The 23139-nt window shown below is 42.7% G+C and overlaps 2 protein-coding genes and 1 pseudogene across 2 annotated transcripts in view; all 3 read left to right on the forward strand.

The window, feature by feature from the left end:
- ZFP90 (ZFP90 zinc finger protein) overlaps positions 1–381 on the forward strand; it is a 38234-nt gene extending 37853 nt beyond the window's left edge. The window contains exon 6 of the transcript XR_004346849.1: positions 349–381. The gene's annotated coding sequence lies outside the window, so the exon portion shown is untranslated. The remainder of the gene's footprint in view (positions 1–348) is intronic.
- Positions 379–23139, forward strand: part of CDH3 (cadherin 3) — a 98205-nt gene continuing 75444 nt past the window's right edge. The window contains exons 1-2 of the mRNA XM_032612460.1: positions 379–452; positions 2284–2337. Coding sequence (XP_032468351.1) covers positions 2335–2337 — 3 coding nt within the window. The 5' untranslated portion in view covers positions 379–452; positions 2284–2334. The remainder of the gene's footprint in view (positions 453–2283; positions 2338–23139) is intronic.
- Positions 21315–22012, forward strand: LOC116744005 (annotated as a pseudogene).

The following is a 23139-nucleotide window of genomic DNA, read 5'->3' on the forward strand; positions in this document are numbered from 1 at the left end:
TCTTTTTATCCCTATCCTCCACTTCCATTACCCTCCTCCCCCATTCCGTTTAATAAAATACCTCTGAATTTGTGTGTAGCTTTGTCAAATGTATAGTGTTGTCTCATGTGAATGTGAATTTAATTTTTTAATTAAAAAGGATCTACTATAAATCACTTCTGTTTCTTACTGTGGTAGCCAGTAAGAAACTCCTGGTATTCATATCTTTGAGCAGTCCCCTCTTGCATTGCATAGAGGTGACCTTACTCAACAAATAGGATATTGCAAGGATAACTGTGCAAATTCCAAGGCTAGGGGATGAAAGACATCACAGTATCCTCTTTCTGTCTCATTGATCACCCACTCTAGGGGAAGCCGGCTACCATGCTGTGAGGACACCCAAGCAGCCCTATGGAGTGGTCTAAGTGGAGCTGAGGCCTCCTGCCAACAGTTATTACCAACTTACCAGCCATGTACGTGAGCCATTTTGAATGATTCTCCCGCCCCAGTCAAACCTACAGACGACTACAGCCCCAGCAACATCTTAACTGCAACCTCATGAGAGATCCCAAGCCAGAGCCAGTTAGTCAAGCCATTCCCAAGTTCCTGACCCACAGGAGCCTTGTGAGATAATAATGTTTATCTAACTTCCCTGTGTCACAACATATTCTTTTTTCCCCCACCATTTAAAAATGTAAAAATCATTCTCAGCTTGAGCCGAGCTGTACAAAAACAGGTGATGTGTCACATTTGGCTCACAGGTCTTCGTTGACTCACAGTCTGCTTAGCTGTTTTGAATCGTTGCATAATTGTAATTGTTCCATAATGTGCCTTCACCATATTTTGCATATTTACTCCCAGTGAGGGGCATTCAGTTTATCTCCTACTCCCAGCTACCACCGACAACAGCTGCCGTGAACATCCTCGGCCTTGTGGGAAAGGCCCTGGGATATTTGTCCAGGAGTGGAATTGCTGGGTTTCAGGGTCTTAGTCTACACTCAGCAGTGCCGCATGAGAGTCCCATTTCCCCACACCCTACCAACACTCGGTGTTATCCAACTTCCTAATGTTTGATAGTCTGTGACTTGGTTTCTCCTCTGTTTGGCTTGCATTTCCCTGATAACTAATGAGTTTGAACATCTCTTTGCCTAGTAGCACACATTTAGGTTTCCTCTCTAAGTTGCGCCTATTCGTGTTTTCACCCATTTTTCTATTAGATGTTTCTGACTTTTTGTTATTGGGAAGACTTCCCCTTTCCAGGCCTCAGTTTCCCCATGTGCACCACAGTTACCTACAGGGCTCTCCTGACATGCCATCCTTGTTTCTGAAATCCCTACAGCCTATTTTAAATAATAAAAATGTGGCTTGGGGTTGAATTTTTACATATATTATCTCATATAAGAAACCAAGGGTTTATTTGGGAATTATAACTGAGATTTCTGGGTTCAGAGAGGTTGATGACCAGTCCAGGGCCACCCAGAGGAGTCATGGGGTTGAGCAGATGCCTAAACTGAGTTCCACTAGGAAGAGTTGGGACTGCAAATCAAAATATGGCAGCAAACAACACTTCCCTTGGGTCAAAGTTGGAAATGATGTTTCTAAATGATAAGAGGAGACAAGGCACTGGAGAGCATGGGGCCTTCTTTTCTAAGCTGGCAGAAGTGAAACTATTCATAACTTTTCTTAGGGGCAGTTTGATGATTATGTGCCAAAAGCCTGAAATGCCTGCACATCCTTTGACTCAACGAATTCCCTAGGAATTTGTCCTGAAGCAGTAATTGGTCAAAGATGAGGAATGTGTTTGGTGGTGGGGAAACAAAAATCACACCTAAGTATCCCACTTCAGGAGATGGAATACTACATATGCATATGATATCTTAAGAAAGATGTTCTAGGGAATTCCCTGGCAGTCCAGTCGTTAGGACTCTGTGCTTTCTCTGCCAAGGGCCCGGGTTTGATCCCTGATCCCTGGTGGGGAAACTAAGATCCCACAAGCCATGCACAGCGAGGCCAAAAAAAAAAAAAAAAAAAAAAAAGATGTTCTATAGAAGGATTTCTAATGCTAGGGAAAGATGTTAATAATTCAGTTAAGGTAAGGGGAGGGGAGGGATCCATTATAAAATGATGGATACAGAATGATCTCATTTTTCTAGGGAAAAAATACGTATGAAGGAAATCACTGGGAAAATACAATGATGTATTGAGTGCTTGCTATGGGCCATACACTGTTTTTAGTGCTTTTTATAGCCTCATTTAATTGTCACACAACTCTGAGTAGGTGCTGTTATTATTCCCATATTACAGGTGAAGAAACTGAGGTCAGAGAGGTGAAACGAGCTGCCGGAGGTCACGCAGATGGTGAGTGATGAAGCCAGGATTTGAAGCCATGCGCTGGCTCCAGAGTCACCCAAAATAGTCCCCATGGTCACCTCCATGTTTACATCTGAGGAGACCAAGATGATCCTTATTCCCTTTATCTGTATTTCCTGATTTTTCTACAATTAATATTTCTTCTACAATTAATATTTTTAAAAGCCCTCTTGTAGTGGTCGGTGCCTTTGAAAATATGAAAGATGAGAGAGTTTTGGAGGGGAGGTGTTGTGTGGAGAAAAATCAGGAACGGGATGGGGCTTGGCTCACCTCAAACCCTACCCAAGCCCCAAACCCTCTCTCTTTTCATTCTCAAAAATATCAAGGAGGGGCTTCCCTGGTGGCGCAGTGGTTGAGAGTCCGCCTGCCGGTGCAGGGGACGCGGGTTCGTGCCCCGGTCCGGGAGGATCCCGCGTGCCACAGAGCGGCTGGGCCCGTGAGCCGTGGCTGCTGAGCCTGCGCGTCCAGAGCCTGTGCTCTTCAGCGGGAGAGGCCACAACAGTGAGAGGCCCGCGTACCGCAAAAAAAAAAAAAAAAAAAAAAAAAAAAATCAAGGAAGTCAAAGGTCTGATATCTGCTGTGTGACCTTGAACTGGTTCCTCACCCTTTTGGAGCCCTTTTCGAAATACGTCACAGGGAAGGTTGGGGGGGTGGGAGGGTAGGGGGTGCAGAGAGGAGGAAGCTGGCGCCAGAGGTGCAGCAGGGAGGGACAGGTCTAGGGGTGGGTCCTCTCCTGTCATCTCCTTTGCCCTTGGGCTTTGAGGAGTGACTTACCCAGTCTCTGAATGTAACTCTGGGAAAGTCTGTGCTACAGTGAGCACTGGACAGCGAGTCCAAAGACCTGGGTTCTGCTCACATCTCACCATTGGTTACCTGTGTCCTAGTCAGTCTCATTTCTGAGCCTTGGCTTTCTCAGCCATTGAAGGGGCAAATGCCTGGCTGGTTGTGACAACGTGAGGCAAGGTGCTTTGTGAGAGACTAAGCAACTGTGTGCTATGTCATGGGTCAACAAACTACAGCATTACTTCTGTAGTTCCTTTTTAACAGCTTTATTGAGATATAATTCAAATACCACACGATTCACCCACTGAAAATGTACACTTCAGCAAATTTTAGTATATTCACAGTTGTGCAAGCATCACCATGATCAATTTTTCGTCATGCCCCAAAGAGCCCTTTAGTTATCACCCTCCCCTGCCCCAGTCCCCTCAGGCCCAGGCAACAACTCCTCTGCTTTCTGTTTCCAGAGACATTTCATATCCATGAAATCATACATGTGCCATCTTTGTCTGGCTTCCTTCATTTAGCATGTTTTCAAGGCTCATCCGTATTTTAGCATATATCAAACTTTGGTTCCTTTTTATGGCTGAACAATATTTCATTGTATGGTTATACCACATTTTGTTTATTCATTCATCAGTTGATGGACATTTGTGTTTTTCTTCTACTTTTTGGCTGTTATGAATAGGTATAAACTTTTATGTACACATGTGTGGATTTATGTTTTCATTTATTTTGGGTATATACTTAGCAGAATTGCTGGGTTAAATAGTAATTATGTTTGACATTTTGAGGCAACATCTGTTTTTTGTTTTATTTATTTATTTTTGGTTGCGTTCAGTCTTCGTTGTTGAGCACAGGCTTTCTCTAGTTGCGTCGAGCGGGGGCTACTCTTTGTTGCGGTACACGGGCTTCTCATTGTGGTGGCTCCTCTTGTTGTGGAGCATGGGCTCTAGGCTCATGGGCTTCAGTAGTTGTGGCACACGGGCTCAGTAGTTGTGGCTCGCGGGCTTAGTTGCTCCGCGGCATGTGGGGTTTTCCCAGACTAGGGCTTGAATCTGTGTCCCCTACATTGGCAAGTGGATTCTTAACCACTGAGCCACCAGGGAAGTCCCAACACCTGTTTTTATATAGTCCAGGAGTTAAGAATGGTTTTTATGTTCTTATGGTAGGGAAAAAATCAAAAAAAGAATAATATAACGTGAAAATTACACAGAAGTCAAATTTCAGTGTCCACAAAGAAAGTTTCACAGGACAGCTGCTTTCATTCATTTATGTATTGTCTATGGTGCTTTTGCATTACAGTGGCAGAGATGAGGAGTATGACAGACCATTTGGCCTTCAAGCCTAAAGTATTTACTGTCTGGTCTTTTATAGAAAATGTTTGTCGACCTCTGAACTGTGTGTTGGTATTATTAATTATTGTTTGGTGGAGGCAGCTTGAGTATGCTGCCTTGATTGGAATAGGACTCAGGTTGCCAGGTGCTGGCCTATGAGCATAAAGGGATGAGAGCTCCTGTCTAGCCCCATTTTCTGGATTGAGAAACTGAGTTCTGCAGGAGGGCCCAGGCTCATGCAAGCTGAGGGGGAAGTGAGGGCCTAGCTTTCTTTTACTCCTTGGCAGCCTCCTCACCTTCAGCTAAGAACACCCAGTTGTGAATAATTCATGGCTAATGTTTGCAGATCACTCCGTCTTGTCAGAGCACTTTGATCGTCATTAATTAGTCAGAACCTGGCTCTGGCTGTTGCCTAATAAAACATAAACATAAGTGGCTTAGATGTCTCCATTCCTAAAACTGAAGGTTCCATCTCCATAGCAAGGCTTTGTACCCGCAGATTCTTTCTCTCTGCCCATCACCTCATCACCTCTCAAACACCTACTGTTTTGGCCTGAAAGTCAGGTTTCCTGAAGGATGGAGGGCGGTTGCAGGGTTGGAGCCCAGTCCTCATAGCAGAGAAGTCACATCCCCTCTCTGCCCCTCGGTGTCTTTGTCGGGAAGATACGAGTAATGATGCCTATCTCTGGGGTTGTTTGTATTTGTAAAAGTGTTCTGAAAGGAGCCCTCATACACTGCTGGTGGGAAGGTAAAATGGCACAGCCATTGAGGGACCCTCCCAGTTCCTCAAGTGACTAAATGTAGAGTTACCGTATGACCCAGCAATACCATTCCTATGGCATATACCCCAGAGAAACAAAAACGTGTCCACGCAAAATCTTGTACACAAATGTTCGTAGCAACATTATTCGAAATAGCCAAAGAGCAGAAACAACCCAAATGTCCATCAGGTGATGGATGGACAAATAAAATGTGGCACATCTATACAATGGAATATTATTTGGCCATAAAAAGTAAAGAAGTATTGATACGCGCTACAAAATGGATGAAAACATTACATTAAGTGAGAGAAACCAGACACAAAAGGCCACATATTGTATGATTCCATTTATGCAAAATGTCCGGAATAGGCAAATCCATAGAGTCAGAAAGAGATGAGTGGTTGCCAGGGGCTGTGGAGGATATAGAGAGTGACTGTAAATGGACACAAGGTTTCTTTGTGGGGTGATGGAAATGTCCTAAAATTGAACATGGTGATGGTTTCACAACTCTGTGAATATATTAAAAAACATTGAATTGCAGACTTAAAATGGATGAATTTTATGGTACGTAAATTATACCCCAATAACACTTTTTTAAAAGTGCTCTGAAAACTGTAAAGTGATGAGTATGGTGTTACTCACATGCATAATAGATGACCTGTCATAATGGATGGAGCTGAGTATTCTGACCTGTCCGTTTAGGGTAGTTCCTAAGACTTTTGAAATTGGAGACACCTGGATATCTTCCTGTACATTATCTCAGGCAACTCGTTTAACTCTGAGGCCATCTGTAGAATTGGGACAGTAATCTCTGTCTCTTAGGATTGTTGTGACAATTAAATGAATACTGTAGGAACATGCTGAGCTTGGTACTTGACACCTAGTAGACGCCTAGCGAATGATGATGACTATTTCCACATTGAGTTACCTGACTCCTCTCAGCCATCCCAGGGAGCGAGTCCGTGCTCTTCCACTTTCCTCAGAATCTACTGTTTCCAAATCTTGCCTGATCATAAGAATTACCAGGAGCATCTTTTAAAAATACAGATTCCAAGGCCCCACTTCAGACCCATTGATAAGAATCTGTATTTTTAAAAACTCTCCAGATGAGTCCTATAATCAGGTAAATTTGGAAGTAAGGCTGGTCCAACCTGGAAACATTTTGCTTCTTACTTATACCCTTCCACAAACCCTTATTTTCCATTGTTTGCTGTTTCACCCTGACTCGCTTTTCTTTTGCCAAAGATCCCTCTATTTAAGAGCTCATGCTCTTGACTTCAATAATAACGCCAGCATGAGATTTTATAATTTCCTCATACTTTAATTCAGGGCAAAGATTGATAACATTAACAATAACAACAATAGTGAACCTACATGTGTTTGGTGCTCTGCAGGGGTTTCCCAGGCCCCTTTATGTCCTCACAGCAGCCTCGTTTGTGGATTTAAATAAGTTAAATAACTTCTCTCTTTGGGCTTCCCTGGTGGTGCAGTGGTTGGGAGTCTGCCTGCCAAAGAAGGGAACACGGGTTTGTGCCCTGGTCCGGGAGGATTCCCACATGCCGCGGAGCGGCTGGGCCCATGGGCTCATGGGCCCATGAGCCACGGCCGCTGAGCCTGCGCGTCTGGAGCCTGTACGTCCGGAGCCTGTGCTCCGCAGCGTGAGAGGCCACAGCGGTGAGAGGCCCGCGTACCACAAAAAAAAAAATAATAACTTCTCTCTTTTAGGAAAGTGGCACAGTCAAAATTGAATATATTTATATAAAGCACAAAATTAGGCAAAACTAATCTCTGTTTTTGTTTTTTTTTTTTTTGCGGTACGCGGGCCTCTCACTGTTGTGGCCTCTCCCGTTGCGGAGCACAGGCTTCGGACGCGCAGGCTTAGCGGCCATGGCTCACGGGCCCAGCCCCTCTGTGGCATGTGGGATCCTCCCGGACCGGGGCACGAACCCGTGTCCCCTGTATCGCCAGGCGGACTCTCAACCACTGCGCCACCAGGAAAGCCCTAATCTCTGTTTTAAAAGTCAAGATAATGATTACCCTTGGGTTGGGGGTTAGGGACTGATGGAGGTCAAAAAGATTCTTCGGGGGCAGGTCATGTTTTGTCCTTTATTCTGGGTATTGGTAGCACGTGTGTTCATTGTCACTTAGGATCTGCTCACTTTTCTGTATTTGTGTTATACTTCAATGAAAAGTTTAAAAATATAGCAGTACTATATGATCCTAATTTTAAAAATTTGTATGTATACATTTGCACAGAAAAAAGAATAGAAGGAAACTAAATCGAGGAACATTTTATAAAATAATTGGCCTAGATCATAAAAAATGTCAGGAAAGACAAAGAAAAAGCAAAAGGATATGTACTGTGTAGCACAGGGAATTAAACCCATTATCTTGAAATAACCTATAATGGAGTGTAATCTGCAAAAATATTGAATCACTGTGTTGTACACCTGAAACTAACACAATATTATAAATCAAATATACTTCATTTAAAAAAAGAAAGAGAGGGCTTCCCTGGTGGCGCAGTGGTTGAGCGTCTGCCTGCCAATGCAGGTGACACGGGTTCATGCCCCGGTCTGGGAAGATCCCACATGCCGCGGAGTGGCTAGGCCCGTGAGCCATGGCTGCTGAGCCTGTGCGTCCGGAGCCTGTGCTCCGTAACGGGAGAGGCCACAACAGTGAGAGGCCCGCGTACCGCAAAAAAATATATATATATGGAATATGATCTCATTTGTGTAAAACCATACATTATTTGTATGTCTTATAATATATGCAGAGAATATTATAAATCACTAGGCTTGACACTAGTCAGTCAAAGAGGCTTCTAGGGAAGTGGTGTTTGTGTGTGTGTGTGTGTATGTGTGTGTGTGTTTTAATAAAACCATGAATTATTTTTCATCCTTACTAAAAACCCTGTGAAGTAGGATGTTGTTAGCTCCACTTTATAGATGGAGGACCTGAAGGTCAGAGTTTGAATCACTTGCTCAAGGTCACACAACCAGTACTCTTCCCACTCAAGCAGGCCTTCCCCAGGACACTCTTAAGGAATAATCAAGGTGCCTTCGTGATTAATTGGATGGGGGAGGGGACGAGGGTACAAAGAGAGGAAGGGATTAAAAATGCCTAGGACACTTTGAGCCTGACCAAGTGAAAAATAATCAGCAAGTCAGGAGGGAGTGCCAGGTTACTGTGGAAAGGTTTAAGCCAAAGGAATGAATACCTAATGATGGAATTTGGTGCCTCAGATGAGGGCTTAGAGGAAAGTCCATAGGTGCACTCCTTGTTAGCTGGCCTTGCCACTGAGCACCTGAAGGCCCGTAGCAAGTGGACATTTTAAAGAGAAAAAAATTTTGACCTCACACTTCTAGGCAAATGGTGTAGTCCTCTGAGTGCTTGGGTCCTTCTGCATCAGCAGCTTGTACTTTCTGTGGCTCTGTGTGGCCTGACTGATTGACGAGGCTTAAAAGGCCTGCTGATGAATTTGAAATCTCAGGCTTCCAGCCTATATAGGTCATCAGCAAAGACCAAAAGGCCTGGCATGAACATGAGGTTATTATTCACCTAAGAAGTCGTTATAAACCACAAGAACGCAAGCCCAGCAGGAGGGAACGGCTGCCCAGCTCCCTAGGCACACCATGTCCTCATGCATCCATCCAGCATGATTCATAATTAAATCTGCAGCAGGCAGGAGGCAAAATAGAATTTCGTGTAAACCTGTGTGGGAGAAGCACTTTGAATACAATTTAATTTTAAAGTTCTAGAGCTCCAGAACTTGAAATGCTTGTGACATTTCAAGTTGAGGTTGTTTCTCCCTACCCTTCACTGGGACCATCTCCGGGGAGGGAGATGACACAAAGGGAAATAAGTTGTTGGGTCAATAGGTGTATTAGTCAGGGTTCTCTAGAGAAACAGAACCAATAGGATAGGTATAGGTGTATAGAATGAGACTTACGATGAGAGATTGGCTCACATGATTATGGAGGCCAAGAAGTCCCACGATCTGCTGGCTGCAAGCTGGAGGCTCAGGAAAGCCAGAGATGTAGTTCCAGTCTAAACCCAAAGGGCTGAGAAGGAGAGGAGTGGGGAGGGGCAATGGTATAATTCTTAGTCCAAGTCCAAAGGCCGAGAACCAGGAATTCAGGTGTTCAGGGGCAGCAGAAGATGGATGTCCCAGCTCAAGCAGAAAGCAAATTCACTCTTTCTCTGCTTTTTTGTTCTATTTAGGCCCTCAATGGATTTGATAATGTCCACCAGCATTGGTGAAGGCAATCTTTTTTACTCAGTCTACTGATTCAAATGCTAATCTCTTTCAGAAACACCTAGAAGTAATGTTTTACCAGCTATCTGGGCATCCCTTAGCCCAGTCATGTTGATGCAAAATTAACCATCACACTAGGTAAGGTGTAGTTTTGGAAAACTGGCACTGAAGATTCCATATGTTCAGGTCCCATGTATGTTTCTAGTTAAATATATCATGAAAAAAAAAAAGCCAGCATGTGGGCAAAGGATCTAAAGAATTCACAGAAGGAAATGCAAATTGTATGTAACTATATCACAGGCTCACCATGTTGCACAACTGCAGGGCGCGGCACTCCCACTGAATTCTATTCACAGAGATGCACATTGTAATGGTCTGTAAGAGAGGATGCTCAACCTCTCCAAAAATAAGAGAAATGCTAATTAAAACGATAAGGTAATGATTTTCATTTATTGAATTGGCAAAGCTCAAAGAGTTGCTAAGATCCTATGTTGCTGGGAGTGTAATTTGGTACCACCTCTATGGAGGGTGTAGTGAATACTATGGATTGGCTCTCTCAACCTGGGTCATTTCACCCTCTTCTAGTTGGTGATGTAGGAAAGCTGACTCCTACAGTTCCCAGACTCCCCTGCCCTTAGGGTTCCACCTGCCATGAATGAGAATTTCTGTTGCTCCACATCCTGTCAGCATTTGGTGTTATCAGCATTCTGGATTTTGGCCATTCTAATAGGTGTGTAGTGGTATTTCATTGTTGTTTTAACTTGCATTTCCCTCATGACATATGATGTGGAGCATCTTTTCATATGCTTATTTTCTATCTGTATATCTTCTCAGATCTTTTGCACATTTCTTAATTGGGTTATTGTTGAATTTTAAGAGTTCTTTATATATTTTGGATAACAGTCCTTTGTCAGATAAGTCTTTTTTTTTTTTTTTTTTTTTTTTTTTTTAGAAGTTTTTAATTTTAATAAAGTCCAGCTAATCAGTTCTTTCTTTCATGGATCATGCTTTTGGTATTGTATCTAAAAAGTCATTGCCAAAACCAAGGTCATCTAGATTTTCTCATATGTTATCTTCTACTAGTTTATAGTTTTGCATTTTACCTTAAGGTCTGTGATCCATTTTGAGTTAAATTTTGTGCAGAGTGTAAGGTCTGTGTCTATATTCTTTTTTTTTTTCATGTGGATGTTCAGTTGTTCTAGCATCATTTGTTGAAAAGACTATTGCTTTCTCCATTGTATTGCTTTTGCTCTTTTGTCAAAGGTTGGTTGATTATATTTATGTGGGTGTATTTCTGTGCTGTCTATTCTATTCTGTTGATCTATTTGTCTATGCTTTTGCTAATACCACACTGTCTTGGTTACTGTAGGTTAATGTTAAGTCTTCAAGTTGGGTAGTGTCAGTCCTCCAACTTTGTTCTTCTCCTTCAGTATTGTGTTGGCCATTCTGGGTCCTTCGCCTCTACATATAAACTTTAGAGTCAGTTTGTTAGTATTCACAAAATAACTTGCTGGGACTTTGATTAGGGTTGCATTGAATCAATAGATCAAGTTGGGAAGAACTGACACCTTGACAATATTGAGTCTTCCTATCCATGAACATGGAATTTCTCTCCATTTATTTACTTCTTCTTTGATTTCTTTCATCAGAATTTTGTAGCTTTTCTCTTTTAGACCTTGTATGTATTTTGTTAGATTCATACCTAAGTATTTCACTTTGGGGGACGCTAATGTAAATGGTATTGTGTTTTTAATTTCAAATTCCCCTTGTTCATTGCTGATATATAGGAAAGTGATTGACTTAAAAAAAATAATAACCTTGTGCCCTGCAACCTTGCTATAATCACGTATTATTTCCAGAATTTTTTTCCTTGATTCTTTCTGATTTTCTACATAGATGATAATGTCAGCTGTAAACAAAGACAGTTTTATTTCTTCCTTCCCAATCTGTATCCTTTTTATTTCCTTTTTTTGGTCTTATTGCATTATTTAGGACTTCCAGTATGATGTTGAAAAGCAGTGGTAAGAGGGGACATTTACCTTGTTCCTGATCTTAGTGGGAAAACCTCACGTTTTCATTACCATGAAGCATGATGTTAACTTCAGATGATTTGTAGGTATTATTTATTCAGTTGAAAAATTTCCCCACTATTCCTAGTTTACAGAGAATTTTTCTCATGAATGGGTGTTGAATTTTGTCAAATGCTTTTTCTGCATGTATTGATATTATCATATGATTTTTCTTCTTTAACCTGTGGATGTGATAGATTACATTAATTACTTTTCGAATGTTGAACCAGCCTTGTATACCTGGGATAAATCCCAGTTGGTCATGATGTATAATTTTTATACATTATTGGATTCAACTTGCTAATGTTTTGTTGAGGATTTTTGCATCTGTGTTCATAAGAGATGTTGTTCTGTACTTTTCTTGTAATGTCTTTGGTTTTGGCATTAGATTAATGCTGGACTCATAGAATGAGTTAGGAAGTAGTCTCTCTGCTTCTATCTTCTGAAAGAGATTATAGTGAATTGGTATAATTTTTTCCTTAAGTGTCTGGTAGAATTCACTAGTGAATGCATCTGGGTCTGATGCTTTCTGTTTTGAAAGGTTATTAATCATTTACTCAATTTCTTTAATTGATATAGTCCTATTCAGATTGTCCACTTCTTCTTGTGTGAGTTTTGACAGATTGTATCTTTCAGGGAATTGGTCCATTTCATCTAGATTGTCATATTTGTGGGCATAGAGTTGGTTCATAGTATTCCTTGATTATTTTTAATGTCCCAGGGATCTGTAGTGATGTCCCCTCTTTCATTTCTAATATTAGAAATTTGTATCCTCTCTTTTTTTCTTAGTCTAGCTAAAAGTTTATTGATTTTATTGATCTTTTCAAAGAACCAGCTTTTAGTTTTGTTGATTTTCTCTATTGATTTCCAGTTTTCAATTTCATTGATTTCTGCCCTAATTTTTATTATTTCTTTTCCTCTCCTGATTTTGGATTTAACTTTCTCTTAGGGACTTCCCTGGTGGTCCAGTGGTTAAGACCCTGCGCTTCCACTGCAGGGGGCACAGGTTCGATCCCTGGTCGGGGAACAAAGAGCCTGCATGCCTCGTGGCACAGCAAAAAAACAAAACAAAACAAAACAGTAATTTTCTCTTATTTTTCTTGTTTCCTATGGTAAAAGCTTAGATGATTGAATTTAAATCTTTTTTTCTAACATATGATTCAGTGCTATAAGTTTCCCTTTAAGCACGAATTTTGCTGCATCCCACAAATTTTGATGAGTTGTGTTTCCATTTTCATTTAGTTAAAAATGTTTTAAAATTTATCTTGAATTTTGACCTGTGTGTTATTGAGAAGTGTGTTGTTTTATCTCCAAGTACTTGGGGATTTTCCAGCTGTCTCTCTATTATTGATTTCTTGTTAAATTCCGTGGAGTCTGAAAGCAGACATTGTGTGATTTCTATCCTTTTAATTTTAGTAAGGTGTGTTTTATGGCCCAGAATGTGGTTTGTCTTGGTGAATGTTTCATAGGAGCTTGAGAAGAATATATATTCTGCTGTTGTTGGGTGAAGTAGTCTATAGATATTTATCATATTGATGGTGATTGTTGGTGTTGCTTAGTTTAACTATGTCCTTAGTGAGTTTCTGTCTGCTGGACCTATTTCTGATAGAGGAATGTTGAAGTCTCCAGCTATAATAGTAGATTCATCTATTTCTCTTTACATTTCTATCAGTTTTTGCCTCACACATTTTGATGCTTTGTTGTTAGGATCTATATGGTAAGGATTGTTATATCTTCTTGGAGAATTGATCCCTTTATCATTATGCAATGCCCCTCTTTATCTCTGATAATTTTCCTTGCTCTGAAGTCCAAAATCAATATAGCTACCCCTGCTTTCTTTTGATTACTGTTAGTATGGTATATCTTTCTCCATCCATTTACTTTTTTTTTTTTTTTTTTTTTTTGCGGTACGCAGGCCTCTCACTGTTGTGGCCTCTCCCGTTGCGGAGCACAGGCTCCGGACACGCAGGCTCAGCGGCCATGGCTCACTGGCCCAGCCGTTCCGCGGCATGTGGGATCTTCCCGGACCGGGGCACGAACCCGCGTCCCCTGCATCGGCAGGCGGACTCTCAACCACTGCGCCACCAGGGAAGCCCTACTTTTTTTTTAATTAATTTTTATTTTTGGCTGCGTTGTGTCTTCGTTGCTGCACACGGGCTTTCTCTAGTTGTGGCGAGCTGGGGCTACTCTTCATTGCGGTGCTTGGGCTTCTCATCGCGGTGGCTTCTTGTTGCGGAGCACGGGCTCTAGGTGCGCAGGCTTCAGTAGTTGTGGCATGTGGGCTCAGTAGTTGTGGCGCATGGGCTTAGTTGCCCCGCGGCATGTGGGATCTTCCCAGACCAGGGATTGAAACCATGTCCCCTGCATTGGCAGACGTATTCCTAACCACTGTGCCACCAGGGAAGTCCCTCAAACTATGTTTTTGCCTTCTAGTTTGAGACTATATATATATATATATATATATATATATATATATATATATATAGACATGATGTATTGGGTAGAAGGAACTCCTGTAAATAGGCTATGAGGTGGTAGGGTGTGGGGTTTGGAGAAGCATTCTGTCCTAGTCCCATGATTAGGTCTTAGTCTTTTCATGAGCCAGTACATCTGGACTGTGAACTTCAAGTGCTTCTCAGTTGTTCCCCCCTTAGCTGGGGACATGACGGCTAGGGTGGACTGGAGTTGGGCATTTCCCTTCTCCCACGTGGAAAGCTGGAACTGGCTGGAGTTGTATATTTATTTTTTAATCATAATACTTTCTAAAAATAACCCTCAACACCCCTCCCCCCACCCCAAATTTGGACAGTCCTTTCCTCTTTTCTTATTTTCCTCTCTCTCTCACTGTCTTCTCCATGAGAATCAGCTCAGGGGCTTTGGCAGGGTTGTGGTTGGACTGACCTCAATTTCTCTCTCCTGAAGTTTCTGTGAAATGAGAGGAAAAGGCCTCAGCAAATCCCCCAGCACTGGTTTGTGAGAGAAGAGCGTATTAGTCAGACTTTCTCAGGCATCAAGGCAGAATCCTGCATGCCTGGGTGAGTGTGTGGGAGCAGTGAGGGTTTCTTGCCGGGATGGATGGGGAGTTGTGGCAGAGCCAGAAACTGCTCCCCAGGCTAGGGTATCCCGCAGGCAGCATGGAGCACTGAGCTCCACTGCAGCATCACCGGGGACGTCTGAGCACAGCTGCCCAGCCTTCTCTGGTGTTTGTGCTTCCTCAGGGAGCCAGTGAGATTGCTCCTCTTCTCCTCAGTCACATCAGTTCTGAGAGGATCTCAACCCACTGTCTGAGCTGCCGTGTTGTCTCATGACCCCACCATGACCACTCAGGCCATGACTGACTGAACTGGGAATGGACAACAGATCCAGGGGGACACCAGCTGGATCAAACCACTCATACTCCCTGTCCTGGAAATTTAGGACCTGGAGATAAAGTCAATTAGATGACAACGTAACATGCATGAAAGGAAAGGTTGTGGAGTGTCGGAGCTTCGGAGGCCATGGTGGGTGAGGTGAGGGAGAGGGAAGGGGTGGCCAGAGGAGAGGCAGACATGAGAGACCCTGGTAGCCCTGGGGGCACAACTTTGGTTCTTGACTTTCTGGTTCTGGTTCCTTATAGCCAGCCTTGTCATCTTCTCTCATTGGACTCCCCGGAGTAAACCTCTCTTTATCTGAGCTGACTTTGATTTCATCAGACTGTACTGTCCTCTTCCCCTCCTTATGGCAGACATCTACAGACACTGGGTCACTCCTCTTTCCGTGAAGGTTTTTAACTTCTGGATCACTGTCCTTCTGTCCAACACCAAAAATCATAATTTTTTAATCATTCCAATATTAACCATGAAGATGACCCTTGAAAACATCATGCTAAGTGAAAAAAGCCGGTCACAGAGGACCGCATATTATAAAATTCCAGTGATATAAAATGTCCAGAGACAAATCCATAGATACTGTAAGTAGAGTAGTGGCTGCCTGGGGCTGGGGAATATGGGGAGATAGGAATTGATAGTAAAGGGGTATGGGTTTCTTTGGGGAGTAATAAAAATGTTTGAAAATTGATTTTAGTGATGGATTGGCACAACTCTGTAAGCTAAAAACCATTGAATTGTACACTTTCAATGGATGAATTATACGATATGTGAAGTATATCTCAGTAAAGCTGTTTTTAAAAACTGCTCAGTTCCGTGATCTTTTTTCCCCCAATAAACTTTTCCTCTACCTCACCTCAGCCACTCACTCCCATGGCCATAGCCTTGACCTTATCCTTCCAATAGTTTCAGCCCCTCCATAATCTCAGTTTCAAGCATCCTGCTTGCTAATTGCCACCTCTAACTCCAGCCCACTCTTCTACTATTCCAACTCCAGCAATTCTTTGACCCTTTTGGAACCTGCCATCCATTTATCCCACCACCTTTCCATTGTCTCTTACCCTTATCATTTCCTCACTTCCTTGTGTGGCTTAACTTCCATGGTCCAGCATTACTGTCATTCTTTTATGTACATCCTCAACTTCTTTGCCCCTCTGCTGTATTCACTTGGAAAAAAAATTGTTAAATCCAACTCTTTGACCCTGCACCTGCACCCACGCAGCTGAATAAGGCTGAGGAAAAGTCAAAAACTTGTCTTGTTTCAAATGCCTGACCATTAACTTCAGATGGACCCCCCCGAGGGTCACTTGGCAATCTTCCTGTATTTCTTAGACCATTTATCCCCCCACTCTCCTAGAAGGTTATTTCACACCCTTTTCCTTTCTTGTCTTTTTTTTTTTAATATAAATTTATTTATTTTGGCTGCATTGGGTCTTCGTTGCTGCATGCAGGCTTTCTCTAGTTGTGGCAAGCGGGAGCTACTCTTCGTTGCGGTGTGTGGGCTTCTCATTGCGTTGGCTTCTCTTGTTGCGGAGCATGGGCTCTACGCACGCGGGCTCAGTAGTTGTGGCTTGTGGGCTCTAGAGCGCAGGCTCAGCAGTTGTGGCGCGTGGGCTTAGTTGCTCCGTGGCATGTGGGATCTTACCGGACCAGGGCTCAAACCCGTGTCTCCTGCATTGGCAGGCGGATTCTTAACCACTGCACCACCAGGGAAGCCCCTTCCTTTCTCTTCTAAAACACTTCCTCTGCCCCCTGTGTTCACTTTCAGCTGATGACTTCATTAGAAGAGAACTTCCACAAGCTCCCACACCCTCATGCACCTACTTTCCAGCATCTATGCCCCTGTGCCCTGCGTTCATTCCTGTAACAATGCCTGTTCTGTCTATGCTCCTTTTTGAAGGCCAACCCCTTACTTAACGCTAGATCCCAGCCCTTCTTTCCCACTCAGGCTGTTGTGTTCATAATCCTTCCCCTAACTTGCTCCTGCATCATCAGTCTGCTCCATCCACTGAATTTTCCCAGAAACCTTCAGTCTTGCTGTAATGTGTCAGTGTTAAAAAAAAAATTAAAACCTATCTTGGGGCTGGATAGATAGATAGATGGACATATATGTGATAAAGCAAGTATAGGAAAATGTTAGCAGGAGAATCCAGGTGGTGGGTCTATGTGTTCAATGTATAAAATTCTTTCAACTTTTTGGTGTGTTTGAAATTTTTCATTAATAAAATGTCGGGAAAAAATTCCTATCTTGACCCTACGTCTCCCTCTTGCTTTTATCTCATTTCTCTGCTCCCTTTCCCAGCAGAACTACTGAAAAGCTTGTCTGAACATGTGTCACCGTGTGTCTCATCTTTTCTTTTACCAACTGCAATCAAGCTTTTGCCCCAGCAGTTCACCAGAATGTCTCTTATAAAGCTCACCAGTGATTTCCACTGTAGGAAATGGAGTGGTCGTTTATCAGTGCTAATCTTGCTCAGCCTATCAGCTGCAGAATTTGACTCCATTAAGTTACTCCTTGCTCCTTACAAAACTTTCTTTCCCTCATTCCAGAATGGCACTCTCTCCTCCATTTTCTCTTATCTCCTTAGTTGACTTTGTTGGTCTCTCATCTGTCCAGCCTCTTAAGGTTGAAATGCATCAGGACTTAGTTCTTAAAACGTTTTCTCTATCTACACTCCCTCTCTTGTTTATCTCCTGCAGTTTCATGGATCCAATTACTATAGGATTATTCCCAAATTTATACTATCCCTAGCCTGAACCCATCTCCTCTATTCCAGACTCATTTATCCAACTGCCTACTCGACATCTCTGCCCAGATGTCTAAGAGGTATCTCAGACTTAATGTGCCCACAAACTAATTCCTCGTTGTAGTAGTTGTTATAATAATAGTCCCAGTGAATCACACCTCACTTGTGTCCGTGCCTGTTTGCAGTGTGAGCATTAATTTCTTCACACACGCTCCCCACCCCTGAACCTGGGCTGGCCTTGTATCTTGGTTTTGATCAGTAGAAAGTGATGGAGTATGAATTCCAGAACCTAAGCCATAAGAGGCTTTGCGGCTTTTACTCTTCCATTCTGGAACACTGAGGCCACCATGGCAAAGAAGTCCAGGCCAGCCTCACTAAAAATGAGAGCCCATGTGGAGAGCCGAGTGAGGCACCCCAGCCAGCAGCTGGTCCTGGCTCCAGCCATATAGAGGAGACCGTCTTGGACCTTCCAGCCCCAAATGGGCTATCAGATAACTCAACCACGTGACTGATCCCAGGCAAGATTAGCAGAAGAACTGCCAGATTGCCAACCCATGTAGTCAAGAGAAATCATAAATTGCTGTTAAACTACTAAGTTTGCGCTTTTTTTTTTTTTGCTGCAATAGATAACTGAAACACCGCTCTTGCCACTATACCTTCCCCTTCACAGCCTTCATCTCTGTAAATGTCACCTCCATTCTTCCAATTGCTCATGCCAAAAAACTTGGAGTTCCTTGACTCCTCCCTTTTTCTCATCTAATCCTTCAGCAAATTATATATCATTTTACCAGGTATCCAGACTCCTATACTTACCACCTCCATTGCTACCACACTGCGCCAAACTGCATCATCGCTTGCCTGGATTACTGCAGGGGCCTCCACCTTGGTCTCTCTGCTTCCATCCTGGCTCCCCTCCACTGTGTTCTCCAGCCAGCAGTGAGCGATCCTTTTAGAGTTTAAGTCAAATCCCATCACTCCTCTGCTCAAAGGACTCCAGGGACTTCACACTTCACTCAGAGTAAAAGTTAAAATCTTTACTGTGGCCTCAAGACCCCACATGATTTGTCCTCTCCTCTCTCCCCCTTGTTCACCCTGTTTCAGCCACTGTAGCCTTTTTTCTGTCCCTTAAATAAACTAATTGGCTTCTTATCTCAAGCCCTTTGTACTTACTCTCCTCTCTGTGTAAATAGTCTTCCCCAGAGACTCACATAACTCACTTCATGTGTCTGCTCAGATGTCACTTCATTGAAGAAGCCTTCCCTGGTCATCTAGAGCCCACTACTCCATCCCCACCCAAACCCCAAGCTCCATCAATTTCTAGCTCTCTTACCCTGTTTTGGACTCCTCCACAGCAGTCAACACCACCTGACATATTACATTTTTCTTTGTTTGTTTTTTATGTGTTTTCTCCCATTAAAATATAAACTCCATGAGGACAGGGACTTCATCTAGTTATTCACTCCAGGGTCTCTGGTGCCTATTACCTATCAAATAGAATGTATTCGATATAGTTTTGCTGAATGAATGAAAGCAGAAGTGTATTGTATTAGTTTTCTGTTGCTTCTGTAACAAATTACTACAAACTTGATGACTTAGAACAAATTTATTATTTTATAGTTAAGGAGATCAGAAGTCCAAAAAAAAACATGTCTCGCCTGGCTAAAAGCAAGGTGTTGGCAGGGCTGCATTCTTGCCAGCAAAACAGTCAGGGAGAACTCATCTCCTTACTTTGTCCGGCTTCTAGAGGCTGCCCACATTCTTTGCATGATGACTCCCTTCCATCCTCAAAGCCAGCAATGATTGATTGAGTCTTCCTCACAGGGCATCATTCTGATGGCTTCTATCATCACATCTCCTTCCCCATCTCAGGCCCTCCCTCTTTCATGAATAAAGACCCTTGTGATTACATTGGGCTGACCCAGATAATCTAGGATAATCTTACCTTCTTAATATCCTTAATTTCATCACATCTGCAAAGTCCCTTTTGCCTTGAAAAGTAACATAGTCACAGGTTCCAGGGATTAGGATGTAAACATCTTTGGAGGGGTGATTATCTTGCCTACCACAGGTATTTACCAAGAAACTAATGAAGCTTAAATTCAAGCCCACTAACACAAGCCCCTCCTAAGACCCAGGAAAGGGCCCTAGTGATCTGTTCACATGGTCATATGTTTTTTTCAAAATTTACAAAAGTAAGATATTTTAACTGTAATTGGTTAAGTTTTCTGTTTCTTTCCACTCTGACTTCACCTCTGTTGTACTGTTGCTCCTGTTGGGTGGCATTGGCATAGACCTGGGCATCTGGGGGATATAGTCACTAAGAGGAAGTTGAGTTGGGTTTACTGAGATATGTTTATGTGGTTTGTAGTAACTTCCGTGTATAGTTAAGTTAGTGTTAGCCTTCCTGGTACAGTAGTGGTTTCCAGAAATACTACAGCTGCCCAATGTTGTAATGTAAGGTCGCAAGGCCAGAGGTTCTATTGTGATATGAGCAAATCCTATGGCATCTGGCACTGGAAGTATGTGGTGGTAGAGAAAACAAGATTTCAAATGTAGAGAAGCAGAAGCTAGCCTGTGGGAAATTCTTCCATTCATCAGACGTATAAAATGGTAAGCACACAATTTTAGTTCTCATCACTGTGTAGCCAAAACAGAAGTGCTTTCCTGTCAAGAATATACTCAGTAACGCAATATGTAATAGATCATTTGGAAAGATGTTCACAGTAATTCTTCGTGTCACTGCACAAATGCCTTTTGCAGTGTGACATTGTTACTCTTTCCCTCAAGATGTGGAGTCTGTCCCCATCTCTTGTCTGGGGCTGGCCTCGTGACTTGCTCTGACCTATAGAATGTGGCAGAAATGATGTGGGAGTTTCAAGCCTAGACCTCAAGAGGCCTTGCAGCTTCTGCTCTCAGCGTTTACTATATAAAGAAGCTCTCCCATTGCTGTATAAAGAAGCCCAGGGCTTCCCTGATGGCGCAGTGGTTGAGAGCCCGCCTGCCGATGCAGGGGACACGGGTTCGTGCCCCGGTCCGGGAAGATCCCACGTGCCGTGGAGCAGCTAGGCCCGTGAGCCATGGCCGCTGAGCCTGCGCGTCCGGAGCCTGTGCTCTGCAACCGGAGAGGCCACAACAGTGAGAGGCCCGCGTACCGCAAAAAAAAAAAAAAGAAGCCCAAACCAGCTTTCCTGAGGATAAGAGACCCCATGGAGAGAGGAACCCAACAACCAAGAGCCAACACCAACCACCAGACATAAGAGTGAGGCCATCTCAGTCCATCCAGCCTCAGTCCAGCCACAAGATGACTATCGCTGCATGACTGATCCCTAGCAGAAGAACCATCCACCTGATCCTGGTCTATATTGCTGACCCACAGAAACATAAGTGAATAAAATATTTGTTGTTTTAAGAACTGGATTTTGGGGCAGTTTGTTACACAATAATAATTAACTGATACACAGCATATACATACAAATACACCTTACATTTCTCTTCTATATGAGGATCTGGTGAAATAAAATTTATCAGAGTTTCTGTGTTTAAATCTCTTGCTGTTTGACATAATAGACAGACATTGATGAAAATAACCTAAAATTTATAACATGCATATGAGGACATCAGTGTTCAACTGGTTAATGAGTATAATCAATTCAAAGATTAGTCACTAAGCGTGGGCTGCAGCAGGGCAGTGGCCAGGGCAGCCTCCATGGCTATCTACAGATTTTCTTCAGGACAAATGATGTGAGGGTTGGTACATCAGTGGGGGAAGACAGAAATGGAAATAAATACTGTGAAGACAGCAAGCAGTTTTTTGGCTATCGCCAGTGGGTTATATATACTACTGAAATGAATGGCAAAAACACATTCTGGGATGTGGATGGAAGCATGGTGCCCCCTGAATGGCATCATTGACTTCACTGTATGACTCATGATCCTCCAGCAAGAAAATCACCTGTTGCTGTACATTCACTTGGACAAACCATAAATTCAACATGAGTGGCACTCCACAACAATATATACCTTATTCCACCACTAGAAAGAAGATTCAGGAGTGGGTCCCACCTTTGATACCTTACAAGTAAAGACAATGAAAAACAACTTAAACATGTAAAATATGGGGCTTTTTGTGTAATTGCACCGCTACTGCTTACTATTAACTTGATTAAAATTGTTTGATTGAAAAAAAAGAAAAAGATTAGTCACTGCACAAGAAAATGCAAAGTGCCCTGAAATTATTCAGCTTACATATGAAAGAAATCTGGTAGGCGTTTTCCCAAGTTTGACAATCTAAAATTTTACTCATTTTAAAAAATTAATTAATTAATTTTTGACTGTGTTGGGTCTTCGTTGCTGTGCGTGGGCCTTCTCTAGTTGTGGTGAGCAGGGGCTACTCTTCCGTTGCAGTGTGCAGGCTTCTCATTGCAGTGGCTTGTCTTGTTGTGGAGCACAGGCTCTAGGCGTGTGGGCTTCAGTAGTTGTGGCACGTGGGCTCAGTAGTTGTGGCTCATAGGCTCTAGAGCACAGGCTCAGTAGCTGTGGCGCACGGGCTTAGTTGCTCCACGGCATGTGGGATCTTCCCGGACCGGGGCTTGAACCCCTGTCCCCTGCATTGGCAGGCGGATTCTTAGCCACTGTGCCACTAGGGAAGCTCTAAAATTTTACTCATTTTTTAATTATAAAAATACATTAAAAAATTTTAATATATGTAAAAGAATAAAACTTCACTCATCAAAAATGAGAAGGAAACTCAACAGGGAATATTATAAAATCATTGTCATATGAAGAGATGACTGAAGAGTTTGCAGCCAAAAAATGCATGAAAAAAGGTATCAGAGAAAGGTGTTGACACCATCAATTAATAAAAATAATATTTTCTGAATGTGATGTTTGTGGTATTTATCACTTTTTTTAAATTTGTGGTTTGTAGTGATTTATTTTCTTATTCTAAATAAATACTAATTTAGGTATCTAATTATTTTACTTGAAGTTTTGTGAGGTTTTTTTTCCTTAAGGGGACCTCCCCAGTTGTACCTTGTTCAGCACCCTGAAACGTGGATCTGGCTGTGAATGAATGAGCCCAAGTTCTAGTGCACAGAAATTTATGCAGAAAGAACCGCAGGGCCTCTTCCTCAGAAGGAAGCTCCGGATGTGATAGTCTGAGTCACTCCTGCGTACTTGGCATGCCCACAGGAGAGGCAGATGATAAACACAAATGTGAGGCCTTTCGAATGTCAATGTTAACCCAAAGTGCAGCTTGAAAGGAACTTTCAGACACCACCTCCATGTCAGAGATTAGTTGGCCTGAGATTTTGGGGCAGGGAGCAAAGAACCAGAGAGTCCCCAAGACCTATTTGCATCAGGAGAGAGGAGTGGAGGAAAGGGAGCAACTTGGGATGGGCTGAGCCAACCATGCAGCTTGGTTAAATATCTATTGAGCATCTGCTACATGCCAGGCACTGTTCCATAGTCTGGA

Source organism: Phocoena sinus, chromosome 19 (assembly GCF_008692025.1).
Source record: "Phocoena sinus isolate mPhoSin1 chromosome 19, mPhoSin1.pri, whole genome shotgun sequence".
In the NCBI taxonomy this organism is placed as follows: Eukaryota; Metazoa; Chordata; class Mammalia; order Artiodactyla; family Phocoenidae; genus Phocoena; species Phocoena sinus.